At 48.8% G+C, this 13,456-nt stretch overlaps 3 protein-coding genes across 4 annotated transcripts in view; 2 read left to right on the top strand and 1 right to left on the bottom strand.

Moving 5' to 3' along the window:
- The first annotated feature begins 695 nt into the window (after positions 1-695).
- Positions 696-6,620, top strand: LOC118316443 (aquaporin-4). Of its 2 annotated transcripts, none has more exons than XM_035644275.2 (6): positions 696-989; positions 1,458-1,649; positions 2,407-2,568; positions 3,165-3,329; positions 4,114-4,194; positions 4,709-6,620. In XM_035644275.2, the coding sequence occupies exons 1-6, from the start codon at positions 975-977 to the stop codon at positions 4,922-4,924; spliced, it is 831 nt and encodes a 276-aa protein (XP_035500168.2). In that variant the 5' UTR covers positions 696-974; the 3' UTR covers positions 4,925-6,620. The 2 variants fall into 2 exon arrangements, with proteins under 2 accessions (XP_035500168.2, XP_035500167.2); XM_035644274.2 differs by having other exon boundaries at positions 881-989; positions 1,455-1,649.
- Positions 6,621-8,092: 1,472 nt separating this feature from the next.
- Positions 8,093-10,837, top strand: mipb (major intrinsic protein of lens fiber b). Its single transcript, XM_035644276.2, has 4 exons — positions 8,093-8,952; positions 9,105-9,269; positions 9,355-9,435; positions 9,536-10,837. Exons 1-4 carry the CDS (start codon positions 8,593-8,595, stop codon positions 9,719-9,721), a joined length of 792 nt encoding a protein of 263 aa, XP_035500169.1. The 5' UTR covers positions 8,093-8,592; the 3' UTR covers positions 9,722-10,837.
- Positions 10,838-12,097: 1,260 nt separating this feature from the next.
- The window catches only part of rbm38 (RNA binding motif protein 38), a 21,392-nt gene continuing 20,033 nt past the window's right edge, over positions 12,098-13,456 (bottom strand). Inside the window, exon 4 of the mRNA XM_035644027.2 lies at positions 12,098-13,456. This exon is cut by the window's right edge and continues 225 nt beyond it. Coding sequence (XP_035499920.2) covers positions 13,354-13,456 — 103 coding nt within the window. The 3' untranslated portion in view covers positions 12,098-13,353.

The following is a 13,456-nucleotide window of genomic DNA, read 5'->3' on the forward strand; positions in this document are numbered from 1 at the left end:
AGGGAGAGGAGGGTGAGGAGGAAGAGGAGGGTGAGAGGAGGAAGAGGAGGGAGAGGAGGAAGAGGAGGGAGAGGAGGGAGAGGAGGGAGAGGAGGGAGAGGAGGAAGAGGAGGGTGAGAGGAGGAAGAGGAGGGAGAGGAGGAAGAGGAGGGAGAGGAGGGTGAGAGGAGGGAGAGGAGGAAGAGGAGGTAGAGGAGGAAGAGGAGGGTGAGAGGAGGGAGAGGAGGAAGAGGAGGGTGAGAGGAGGGTGAGGAGGAGGGAGAGGAGGAAGAGGAGGGTGAGAGGAGGGAGAGGAGGGAGAGGAGGAGGGTGAGGACTGAGAGGAGGAAGAGGAGGGAGAGAGGAGGGAGAGGAGGAAGAGGAGGGTGAGAGGAGGGAGAGGAGGGTGAGAGGAGGAAGAGGAGGGAGAGGAGGGTGAGAGGAGGGTGAGAGGAGGGAGAGGAGGGTGAGGAGGGTGAGGAGGGTGAGAGGAGGGTGAGAGGAGGGTGAGAGGAGGGTGAGAGGAGGAAGAGGAGGGAGAGAGGAGGGAGAGGAGGAAGAGGAGGGTGAGAGGAGGGAGAGGAGGGTGAGAGGAGGAAGAGGAGGGAGAGGAGGGTGAGAGGAGGGTGAGAGGAGGAAGAGGAGGGTGAGAGGAGGAAGAGGAGGAAGAGGAGGGTGAGGAGGGTGAGAGGAGGGTGAGAGGAGGGTGAGAGGAGGGAGAGGCCGAGAGGGAGGAGGAGGCTGCTCTCATCAAACGACCTCTCAGACTCTACAAGGTGACGTGGGATGGAGCAGAGACCCTGAAGCTCTCAGACCCCGACAGCTTCACACAGTTGGACGACGACAGGAGGACGACGACAGGAGGACGACGACAGGAGGACGAAGACAGGAGGACGACGACAGGAGGACGAAGACAGGAGGACGAAGACAGGAGGACGACAGGAGGACGACAGGAGGACGATAAACTTCAGGACAAAAGCGTCTCTGAGTTTGACATGACGTGGCGAGAGGTGAGCAGCTTCTAGCTCTTCAAAAAATCTGGCACAAGAAAAAAGAGGCAATTCATTTAATCTTCTTCTTCTTTTACTGGGAAGCGTTTGTGTATTTGAAGGGTGCAGAAGAAGAAGAAGAAGAAGAAGACGAAGAAGCACTTCATTAGTTTATAGGTCAGAGTAGTGAAATATTAATATTTGGGGATGAGGACTGATCATTGGTGATGAGACGATGCATTGAAACAGACAGTGACACATTAATTATGATCCTCGACAGTTTTATATCTTCTAATGACGGTGGAAAGATTTGATTCAATAGATAAACATGAACATCAGCACACGATACAGGTGATTTATGACCATGTATGAGTCCAGAAGATTCCAGTTTAAATTCACCTCGCAGATTCATTTATTTGGTGTTTATTCAAATGTTTGACGGACTGAATATAGCTACTCCCTGTCTGTGCCCCTTCTTCCCCCGAGGAGCTGCGGAGTCGGCAGTTCTGGCGAGCCGTGCTGGCAGAGCTGCTCGGCACCCTGGTGTTAGTGAGCGCCGTGCTGGGTGCGTCCGTGCCAGGGCCCGGAGAGGCCCCCGGGGGCCCCCTGTACCCAGCGGTGGCGCTGGGCGCGGCGATCGTTGCGCTGGGACACTGTTTTGGAGAAATCAGCGGCGCGCAGGTGAGAAGTGTCACAAGGCAAATGTGTTGAACTTCGTGGAAAAAGTGCCGATAGTACAAAGTCGGAAAAATACTTCATGACATTGGACTGAATGTACTCAGGTATCAAAAGTAAAAGTATTTATTCCCCGTCCTTTATATATTGTCGTGTTCATTATAGTACAGTTTCAGCAAGTTGGAAACCATTTTCATATTTGACATTCGTCAGTGTTTTCGCACTTGTTCTCTTCATCAGCTCCGCGTCTGAACCTCCATCGGCCCCAGTTTTTGGGGAATCTGTTGGAGAACTCACTCAGTTAAGACGTTTCACAGATTTGATCAAATCAAAATCACCGAAGATGACGATGCATCGCATCACTGTAGGCGTTGAGTCTGGTCCGGTGGGTCCCGGCCTCTCCACGGAGAAAAAGGCCAAAAAACGTTGTGTTGCACAAATTCATCTTCTTTAATTGTTCTGCAAAACTATTGGATCATTGGAGCAGTCGATTGACCGGAAGCGTGTGAGAAGGAGAACGTCTCTTGGTGAACGGATAAGGGCTCGGAAACATCTGGACCATGAAGATGTTGTGAGATATGATCTGAGGCAACACGCACAGTAACCAGGTTACTAAAGTTGTCAAATTAAAAGACGTGGAGTCGGAACATATTCCTCCGAGGTACAGCCGACATGAAGCAGCAGAAAATACTCAACTGCAGGTACATGTACCTGTAGATTATTCATTTTAACGTGTGTGTGTGTTTGTCGTGTGTGTGAGCAGGTGAACCCGGCGGTGACTCTGTCCCTGTTGGCCACTCGGAGGCTGGACGTCCTCAGGGCCGTTCTCTACATCGCTGTTCAGTGTCTGGGGGCCTCTCTGGGAGCCGGGGCCCTTTACCTGGCCCTGCCCCTGAAGACCACCGCCGACCACTTCGTCAACAAGGTCGGTGCTCAAGATGAAACTTGTAAAAGTCTGACGGAAGATGACGCGTTGTGCATAGTCCCGCCTCGACGACTCTGCTCCTCTTCCTCTTCCTCCTCCTCTTCCTCTTCCTCTTCCTCCTCCTTATCCTCTTCCTTGTCCTCTTCCTCTTCCTCCTCCTTTTCCTCGTCGTCTTCGTCTTCCATGTCCTCGTCCTCTTCCTCTTCCGCTTCCTCATCCTCATCCTCTTCCTAGTCCTCGTCCTCATCCTCGTCCTCTTCCTCGCCCTCGTCCTCTTCCTCTTCCTCGTCCTCTTCCTCTTCCTCGTCCTCATCCTCTTCCTCGTCCTCGTCCTCATCCTCGTCCTCTTCCTCTTCCTCTTCCTCGTCCTCTTCCTCTTCCTCGTCCTCTTCCTTGTCCTCTTCCTCGTCCTCGTCCTCTTCCTCTTCCTCGTCCTCGTCCTCTTCCTCTTCCTCGTCCTCTTCCTCTTCCTCGTCCTCTTCCTCGTCCTCATCCTCGTCCTCTTCCTCTTCCTCTTCCTCTTCCTCTTCCTCGTCCTCTTCCTCTTCCTCTTCCTCGTCCTCTTCCTCATCCTCGTCCTCTTCCTCGTGGCTCAGGTGCCGATGGAGCTGAACGCGGCTCAGGCGCTGGGCGTCGAGCTGCTCTGCACCTTCCAGATGGTTTTCACCATCTTCTCGGTGGAGGACCAGCGACGGAGGGAGAGTCCCGAACCGGGGAACTTGGCTATTGGACTGGCGCACACAGCTGGAGTGATGATCGGGGTACGACGAGATAAAAGACTGTTAATGTTTCAACTTGTAGCTTCTTGATTTCCAGTTTTTGTTCTTCTCCTTTCTCTGAAATATTATAATCATAAAACGTTGATCCTAGTCTGACGTTGGCAGCTATAATGTGACACTGACCTTCATCAGAGAGACTTACAATAATCAATTTTGACACATATCAGAGATTTGCTGGATTTTGGCCATGCCCGGAAATCGAACCTCGACCTTCTGTACCAGAGTCAGTGGTGTAACCCACTAAGCCGTCCCAGATCACGTGACACCTCTCAGATACATGTTCACTATTAAAAGACAAAAGAACAACAACAACCAACATCCATCGTAACATTGATCTCACAAAACAAGTCTTTGTGGAGAGCGTTAGAAGTGATGCATGCTGGGAAGTTTATTTTTTTTCAAACTCGATAACCTGAAAAAATGATTTTTCTTACAGCCAGTAAAAGAAAATAAGATGAAATCAGGACGAGTGGATCGTTTTCATGACACGTGTTTAAATATCCTGTACTGTATGTACACTACAAAGGTTGTGGGCCCTTAAAGGATATTACTGTAAAATAGTACTAATACTTTAGATATAAATATAACAATGAATCAATATTTGCTGAACCATCTGTCTGAGGCACGTCTGAGCTTCGTCGTTGGCATCAGGAGTGAGAGTGTGATCGTCCTTCGTCACGACTCTGCCTGTGGTTTGCCGATCAGACGACTCCCTGATGGAATCTGTGGATGAATCAGTTGTTGGGTTATCGTCTGTGTCCTTCAGGGTCGGTTCTCTGGTGCGAGTATGAATCCTGCTCGTTCTCTGGGTCCAGCCATCGTCACCGGCTCCTGGGAAAACCACTGGGTGAGAGAGAGAAACCTCCACGTGTCCACGGTTACACTCATAAATGTTTTACAGTTGAATCGATGTTCATATTAATAACAACAACATTTAAACAGGAATATTTGCTGCTTGGAGCTTTGGACAAGTTGAATTCAGTATTAAACTTGTAACACTGCAGGAAGTTAAATTAAAAAAAAAAACTTTCACACTTTATTCCAGGATTTACAGACAGATATTTTTTACATTTTATTGCTGATATTCAAACAGAATAACTTTGAGACGATGCCGAGACTCGTGCGAGAAGAAATAATTTACAGGATGTTTCACGAAAAAAAAACAATTGACTGGTTGGAAGAAGGGAAATATATATTGTCTGGTCCAAATCTTTCTGAGGGCGATGACGACAACCACTGTTGACAGAAGCATCAGCTCATTGTTCGTCAGCTCTGTCGACAATAAGGCCCAAAAGATATTCGTCAAATCGAGTGTCAGAACCCCGTCGACAGTCAGATCTCTGTCTCCCCGTCTCCCGCAGGTTTACTGGATCGGCCCGGTGCTCGGCGCCGTGCTGGCCGGAGTGTCGCACGAGTTCTTCTTCGCGCGCGGCGCCTCGCGCCACAAGCTGCTGGCGTGTCTGACGTGCCGCGACATCGAGATCGTGGAGGCGACCAGCGTGACGGGCTCCTCGCTGTCCACGGTCACGCAGAGCGCCATGAGGGCCAAGCAGGCCAACAAGCAGGACAACAACTGAGGGACGCCAGTGACCAATCATCACTGTGACTTTATGAAGATGTCAGTCAATGTCACGCAGGACCGGAGGAAAAGGGAGGAGCTGTGTGAAAACTCTCTGGTTGTATCTACACGTACATATACATAACTCTCAGATTATTGTCAGAACTTCGTCTGAGTTACAGTGACGAACAAACACCGTCTGCTATTAATCCGATGAGACTGATCATTGTCATCGCGAAGTCTGTGAAGCTGCAGATGAAGCACGTGGATCCTTGGATCATAAAAGTGTCGGAGATATTTCTAATATATAAAACACACAAACATCCTGCAGTTCATAAGAATCATCTCCTGTTGTGAACCGTGCATGAAGGTGGACATGGTGACAACGTCATGTCAAAGATTTAAAAAGACAAACTAGATATATATACATATATATTAGGGGTCGACCGATATGGCTTTTTACAGATTATTACTAATCCAAGAGACCGATAACCGATATTCGTCTGCGATATGTGTCAGAAGGCGTCAAAACTTAGAATAACACAAAACTCTTTAATACAAAACTTTGTTGAAACATCTTGAAAATAAAATTATCGTATCGACAAGTCGGCTTAAAGAAATGGCAGATACTGATAATCATAAAAAAATCTAATATCAGCATCGATAATCGGTTGACCCCTACTATATATATATATATAATATATTTATTATATATATATATGTATAGAAATATATTTATATTACATATAATATATTGTATATTATATATTTAGTATATCTATATCACTTCATTGCTACTGATAAATTATGTGTGACGTATGGGTTCAATTATTGAGGTATTAACAATGAAAATGAAAAAACTCTAAGGATTTATTCATATTTTGGTAACAGACTACAAACATACATGATGTGATTGAGTGAAAACTCCAATATTTTTTTGTGGAGTAGAAAACAGAAGTTGGCACCAAAAGGGAAACGATAAAACCAATAAAACCTGTAAATTCAAAATGAAGACAACATGAGAACAGTGTGACGTAATGATTTCTATTTCTAATGATGAACCTACGAGAGAATTATCCTCTGTCTGTCTGTGACCCTTCACCTTTTCAGTTTCCTTCCGCAGGAAACTCCACCTTCACATCCTGGAGGTCAAAAAAAAAACATCTGCGTAAAATGATTTTTTATCTCCCTGATGTTTTTGTTTTTTTGACATGTACATGTGGAGAGAAGTGGATGCAGACGCTGCGGGGCGAGAGCTTGGAGGCCGCCGACAGTGAGAGTTTCACTATTGTCACTTCCATATTTGCACATGAGTAGAATTAATAACGGAGCCTCATTGAAACACACACTCTTATGTTTCTACAGTTTTAGCCGCAGCTTTGTGGAAAAACGCTTTGAAATGCAAACGAGGTCTTTGCTCCTCGTCACGGGTTCGGGGGCTCAGTCTGTGGCGTGTGTTCAGACATAATGAGGACACGTGTGTGTGTGTGTGTGTGTTGAAGTGTGTGAGAGATGGGACTTCATTCATATCTGCATGCTTTTGGTGTAATTGCTTGAATATGTATTTTTTCAGGTTCATTTTTTCTTTGTGTCTTGTTTTATTTATGGATGCAGATTAGATGTGATGGATTATCAACGTCCTGTCTTCACCCCGTCAGTTCTTTTTTCATTTGTATATGAAATGTCCCTTTCAGATAAACATTTTGAAAAAATAACACTGAATTCTTTGTGTATTAATATTAATATTTGAAGTAAAACACACATGTACATTGTTTTATGTGGATTCGACAGCTCTTTTAAAATTCAAAACATGTTAGCAACCAGTTGTCTCACTGTAGCAGTTTAATTTGAATATGCACACTGGGATCAACCATAAACTATTCTCACACACACACACACACACGCACGCACACAATAGCTATAACTGCCACGTCGCCGCCAGCATTTTGCATTGTGTGTGTTCTTTCTAACATGTATAAAAGGGAGTTGAAACGACGAGCTCAGCGTTCTGCTTTCATCACCCCCCAACCCCCCCAACCTCCCTCGCCCCCTCAACAGTGATGATGGCTCTCGACTGGTCAGCCCGACGCCCCGGTGTTTCTCAGTAACCCCACCGCTGCACCTCTCCCTTTAGCCAGCACCACACACACACACACACACACACACACACACACACACACACACAGACATACAGAAACAAACACACACACACACACAGACACACAGAAACAAACACACACACACACACACAGAAACAAACACACACACACACACGCACACGCACATAAACACACACACAGAGACAAACACACACACACACACACACACACACACACACACTGTCCCTCTGCCCAGCACCTCCGAGAAGCCCCCTTGGTCTCTGTTTTTTCCCGACTTTCCTTCCCAGTGTTCATCCCTCTCCAAATTATGGGTTTGTTTCCCATCTTTGCTCATATTCCCCCTCATCCTCCTCCTCGTCCTCGCGTCTCCTCGTGACACGAGGACGGGGCTCTGAGCTCCGGGGCAAAGTCAAGTTCAGGTGTTAGTCTGTTTTCACGGCCGCAGGCCTCGGCAGGGTCAGCGTGACCCCTGACCCCCCAGGAACACACACTCGACTTCACTGTGTCTCCAGAAGCGATGCACACACCATCCTGAACTTTAGCGTGTTTAGCATGTAGCATCCCGCCCGACCGTTTGTCCGCTGTAGTTTCATGTGTATTTCTGTCTCGTGTCCGTCCACACGCTCGTCACAGACAATGGTTTCACAGGGTCAGGCGTTTCAGTGTGTGGGTCAGTTCAGCGCTGTTAGCTTTGGGCACTTCCGCCCCCGGGGGCCCCCCAACTGTATTATGTGTGTGTGTGTGTGTGTGTGTGCGTGTGTGTGTTGTTTTCTGTCCTTGTCCACGAGCGTCTCCCCCCTTGTCCCCTGATTATGACACTTATATGATATGTCAACAGATGACCCGTCCTTCGTCCTCTCCTGCAGCAGCCGCCGCTCTTCCTCCTCAGAGTCTCTCCCTCCCTCTGAATATAAGACACAGTCCGTCCGTCCGTCCCGTCGCGTTTCACTCTCCATCCGTCCGTCGTCTCAGAGGCGCTGCCTCCTCTGGCCTCAGTTTGACACGGGTGTGTGTGTGTGGGGGGGGGTGGGGGGGGGGGGGGGGGTGTAGTGGGCAACCGAGGGGTTAAGTTTGTTTGATTTAGGATGCCCCCCCCCCCCCCGCCCTCGGCCCTACAGGGGGGGATTATGGCGTCACCTGGGGCCCCTGGGGGGGTGTTATAAAGCCCCTGTCTGGCCCTCTCCCCTCCGTCAGAGAGGCTAAAAGGTCCACCGGACACTCTGTCTACCCCCCGTCTCTATACTTCACCAAAAGTTTCCCCCGTCAGTATCGATGCCCACCTCCTCTTGACAACGCCTCCCGCCTGAGACCTCCGCCCCACATCTCCTCACACCTATGTCTTTGCGGCAGGTGGACAGAGGTGGCAAGCGAACGCAGCTGAGTCGACTTTAACGGCCCGTCGAGTGGATTCGTCTGTTCTGACCTCAGAGGGAAACCTCCCCCCCCCCCGCCCCTTTTTTTTGTTTTGTTCTTTTTTCAGGACTGAAAAGGTAAATCCACCTTTTCGAGCCTCACTCTGTTTATCTTCTTCCTGTATCTGGTGGAGAGCCTCGACTGAACCGTCACCATGTGGGAGTTCCGCTCGATGAATTTTTGGCGGGCAGTCTTCGCAGAGTTCTTTGGGACCATGTTCTTCGTGTTCTTCGGCATGGGCGCCGCCCTGCGCTGGACCACGGGGCCGAACCACGTCCTCCACGTGGCCCTCTGCTTCGGCCTGGCCGCCGCCACCCTGATCCAGTCGATCGGCCACATCAGCGGCGGCCACATCAACCCCGCCGTCACCTTCGCCTACCTGGTCGGCTCGCAGCTGTCTCTGTTCCGCGCCGTTTTCTACATGGTCGCCCAGTGCCTGGGCGCCGTGGCCGGGGCCGCCGTGCTGTACGGGGTCACGCCCGGCAACATGAGGGGCAACATGGCGATGAACACGGTAAGAACGCGGATGTGTCAGAAGGACAAAGAGGGCAACAAGTGTTTAGGAGTGTGTTGGGTTTTTGTAAAAGGAGGATGACCCCGATCGGCCCGTCCAATTAAAATCCAAAAAATAATTTCTTTGTATTATTTTTGTCCGTCTGTCTGCAGCTGCAGCCGGGCATCAGCCTGGGCATGGCTACCACCGTGGAGGTCTTCCTCACCATGCAGCTGGTCGTCTGCATCTTTGCCGTCACCGATGAGCGGAGGAACGGGCGCCTGGGGTCCGCCGCCCTCTCCATCGGCTTCTCCGTCACCATCGGACACCTCATGGGGGTGAGGCGACGCTGAGACCCCTCGACACAAAGTGCAAATACTTCACAGCACGGTACAAATAATTACAATGTCCCGTGTTTTCCAGATGTACTACACCGGCGCCGGGATGAACCCGGCCCGCTCCTTCGCCCCCGCCGTGCTCTTCAGGAACTTCGTCAACCACTGGGTGAGACACCGGCGAGATCCTCCAAACTCCTCCCTCCTCAAACAGATCGACGCCCGAGCGATCGACGCTGACCTTTGTCCCTCTCTCTCTCTCCCGACAGGTGTACTGGGTGGGGCCGATGATAGGAGGGGCCATGGGCGCCCTGCTGTACGACTTCATGCTGTTCCCGCGCATGCGGGGTCTGTCCGAGCGCCTGGCCACGCTGAAGGGCAGTCGGCCCCCCGAGAGCGAGACCCAGCAGGACGCCCGCGGCGAGCCCATCGAGCTCAAGACGCAAGCCCTATAAACCTGCTTCCTGCCCCCCTTTCTCCAGCTGGGGCGGAGGAGGGATGAGGGACAAGGCCCCCGCACCACCAGCCCCCCCCCCGAGCTACGCCCCTCCACCTCCACCACCACCACCATCACCACCACCATCCATGTCTTCACGCACCATCGCACAAGACTAACCCCGAACCCAGACACTCACATCTTAGACCAACACATTGATTCTCCACACGCAGGTCTGCGACCTCCGACCTCAGCACACAACAGGACTCCTCCACCCCCCTCCCCCTCCCCCCCGAGTCCTCGACCTGTATTCTGAACTGCACAAGTGACCAGAACCTGAACCAGCAGTCCCCTCAGGGGACGAGGGGACCAGGGGACCAGGGGACCAGGGGTTTCGAAGGCGTGGGGGCAGGTGAGGGCGGAGGAGAGGGGAGGGGTTTGGGCAATAGAGGGGCAACACTCTGGGTTTGTGGTCGTTTCAAGTTGGGTTAGACCAGTGAAGATGGGCATATGCTTTTCATTATTCATCTGAATTTATCTCCACTTTTAGTTTTTCCTTTTTTCTTTTTTAAAAATCTATCTTAGGTTCATTTTGTTTTTCTGCACTTCAGACACAAGTCGTGGATGATGCCATTAGATTTGACCAGGGTTTCACTTTCAACCACTACATTTTATCTGTGGGTTTGTTTGTGTGTGTGTGTGTGTGTGTGTGTGTGTGTGGATACCTCTGCAGAACGTGTGTGTGTGTGTGTGTGTGTGCGAGTGTGTGCGTGAGAGTGAGCGTGTGCCTGTGTGTGCCTGCCAGTATGTGTGAGCGTGTGTATATGTGTGTACGTGTGTGTGTGTGTGTGTGAGATCAAGTTTGCAGATACAGAAACTTTTTATTTCGTTTTTTATTTTCATTGCCGCTCTCCTGTTTCGTGCCAGTGACCGTTTTCTCTCGTCACCACTTTTTAAAGACACCACCATTTCTTTTCTTCTCCTCCCTCACTGTTGGAAAATTTGCTATGAAAATTTCATTTTTACAATAAACCATCTGCTTTTTTTTTTTTTTCCTTTTTGTTTCTGAACCAGCGCAGATGGCAGATCTGCTCCAGTGCGGATCCGCTGTGCAAAACTTTACATTGAGTCATTGAGCGTTTCAATAAAAATTTCAGTATTAATAAAAGGTTCCGGGGTCTGTGTTTCATTCTTCCCTCTTTTTTTCTTTTTTTTTTTTTACACTTTGTGGATATTTTTATTTTGATTTGAGCTGCAGTACATGAGTTTGTCCAGAAGATGGCGGCAAGAGCACGTGACAGACTCACATCTGGAACCTCAGTGATCTTTTTTGTGTGTGTGTGAAAATGAAAAGATGGATTCATTAGTTGCTTGGAGGGAGATGGAAGCTGAGGGAGGGGCTGTGGGTCCAACCCTGTCTGATAAGAAACATGGTTTAAAAACTGACACACACACACACACACACACACACACACACACACATTTATCTCCCACTGTCGTCTGTTGTTCTTGAATGTCACAGCTGATAAACAAGACAAAGACAGTTGGAGGATAAATCTGGAGACTTTCTGCATTTTAGTCCCATGTAAAGACAAAAACAACAACAAAGAGTTGATCTGACTACTTTTTTCTTCTTCTGTGTAATGATGATTCAGTGTTTTCTTCTCTCGTCCAACAAACGTTGACTTATGATCAACCTGCACATTTTATTTTTTAAATAGATTCCACGAACACTGTGTGTATCAGTCGGCAGCTGAAGATAGTCCCACCACAAACACAATATTATTGACTCCTGTTTGAGGATTTCATTCATCGTTCATCACTCTTCATGTCTGTTTCCTGTTATGAAAGACTCACGTCCTGATGCGCGTCAGGGCGGAGAAACAGAAGGAGATTTGGTGACAACAACAACAACAACAACAAAAATACAGAATATCGTCCGGCATTAGGTTTCATGGCGTGTGGGGAAGACATGCAACCTGCTGTACAAACTTTATATTGTCGGCTGCAGAATATGAAATATAAGATAAATAAAAAATAGAGAAAACATCAAGTTTGTACAAAGTCAGTCTGTTGGATGTATTAAAAATGAAAAGTTGAATTTCTGACAAAGAGTTGGAGGAAAAGCTCGACACCGGAAAGAGAAGGTCGTCATGGAAACTTATCTTAAAAATAAATGTATATATATTTTTTAAAACTCCGCCAAAAGTTCACTCGTCTGCTGGGCCGTGATCATATCTGCTCATATCTGCTCATATCTGCTCATATCTGCTCATATCGTCTCATCCATCAGTGTCACTCGTGTGACCCTCGGCAGCAGAAGAGTTTTACTTTATTAAATTGCACAATGACTTGAGTTCACCAACACTCAGAAAGCAACAGAATGTCTCACGCATTTTTTGGTTTTTGAGTAATAATCATTTAATTTTGCATATTTGTTTTCAGATGTATGGCTTGGTTTATGACTCCGTACGTCAACATCTGCAGCAGGAGGGAGTTTGGTCGCCACACAGAGACAACACACACTTCTCTCCACTTCCAGACAAACACTGAGGGGACACGCAACTGAAATATCATGAAGAACAAATCCATCCAGTCTCGTTTTTCCTGCTTATCCTTCATCATCATCATCATCATCATCATCATCGTCGTCATAATTGCATATTGTGTTTAACTGAGTAGCAACTTTCCAGTCGTGGATAAAAGGAACAAAAGGGGTAAAAAATCGAGAACAACATTTTGTTCGTTTGAGATGAGAGACGAATAAAAAAATTCAAAAAGACAAATTGAACGAGGGATGTAGAGACAGAGAGAGAGAGAGAGAGAGAGAGAGAGAGAGAGAGACTGTAATGGTGCGTTCACACCGGACGCGACGCAACTTTTTAGCGAGTTCACATGCAAAGTCAAAGTCAACAGGAATGGTGCGAGTAGCGCTACGCGAAACATTCAACAACAAATTGGCGTCGCTCGCTTCAGTCGCTGGAGGTGAAATATTTGAACTCGAGCGACATATTCGCGTGACACGTTGACGCGATAGCCAATGAGCGTTGAGATCCTCCCTCCGTCAGACGTCCTGTCATTGTGTCATGGATGGAGGATCACTACTGTCGCTGTGTGTGTGTGTGTGTGTGTGTGTGTGTGTGTGTGTGCAGCCTGACGGTGCGATTGCTGGTTGTTTGCTTGCAAAGCGACGCGGAGATTCGCATCGCGCCCGGTGTGAACGCAGCACGAGGCCATCGACAGACGAGGAGCTGCGGTCGGAGGACGAGTGTTTCTGAAGGAGGAACCGAGCTCCAGCTCCACTCAGAACCTGCAGCGTCCTCTGCTCTCCAGCAGTCGGCACGCTGACCTTTGACCTCTGACCTTTGACCTCTGCGCTGAGGGGTCGACACGTCCTCACCCGCCCCCCCCCCCTGCAGTCCCTGACTCTGATGAAAAGCATTCACATCATATCTTACATGATACATTATTTTAACATTTTTATATTTATTTAGATAAAAAAAACAGGAGTGTCTTCTTAAAAAAGCCCTTTTTGATTACACCACACTCTCGTCCCTGGTCCTACAGTCTCATCGCCATGACGACGCAGCTCAACAGTCTCGCCGTTAGGATCATCATCATCATCATCATCATCATCGCGTCGTCTCCAGCTCACTGCATGCGGTCGGGCTGCTGCAGGGCGTAGTGCAGGAAGGCCTGCGGGGCGGCGAGCGCCGCCAGCTGAGGATGGACGGTGGCGGCGGCCGGAGGGGTC

This window comes from Scophthalmus maximus, chromosome 3 (genome assembly GCF_022379125.1).
Source record: "Scophthalmus maximus strain ysfricsl-2021 chromosome 3, ASM2237912v1, whole genome shotgun sequence".
Classification (NCBI taxonomy): Eukaryota; Metazoa; Chordata; class Actinopteri; order Pleuronectiformes; family Scophthalmidae; genus Scophthalmus; species Scophthalmus maximus.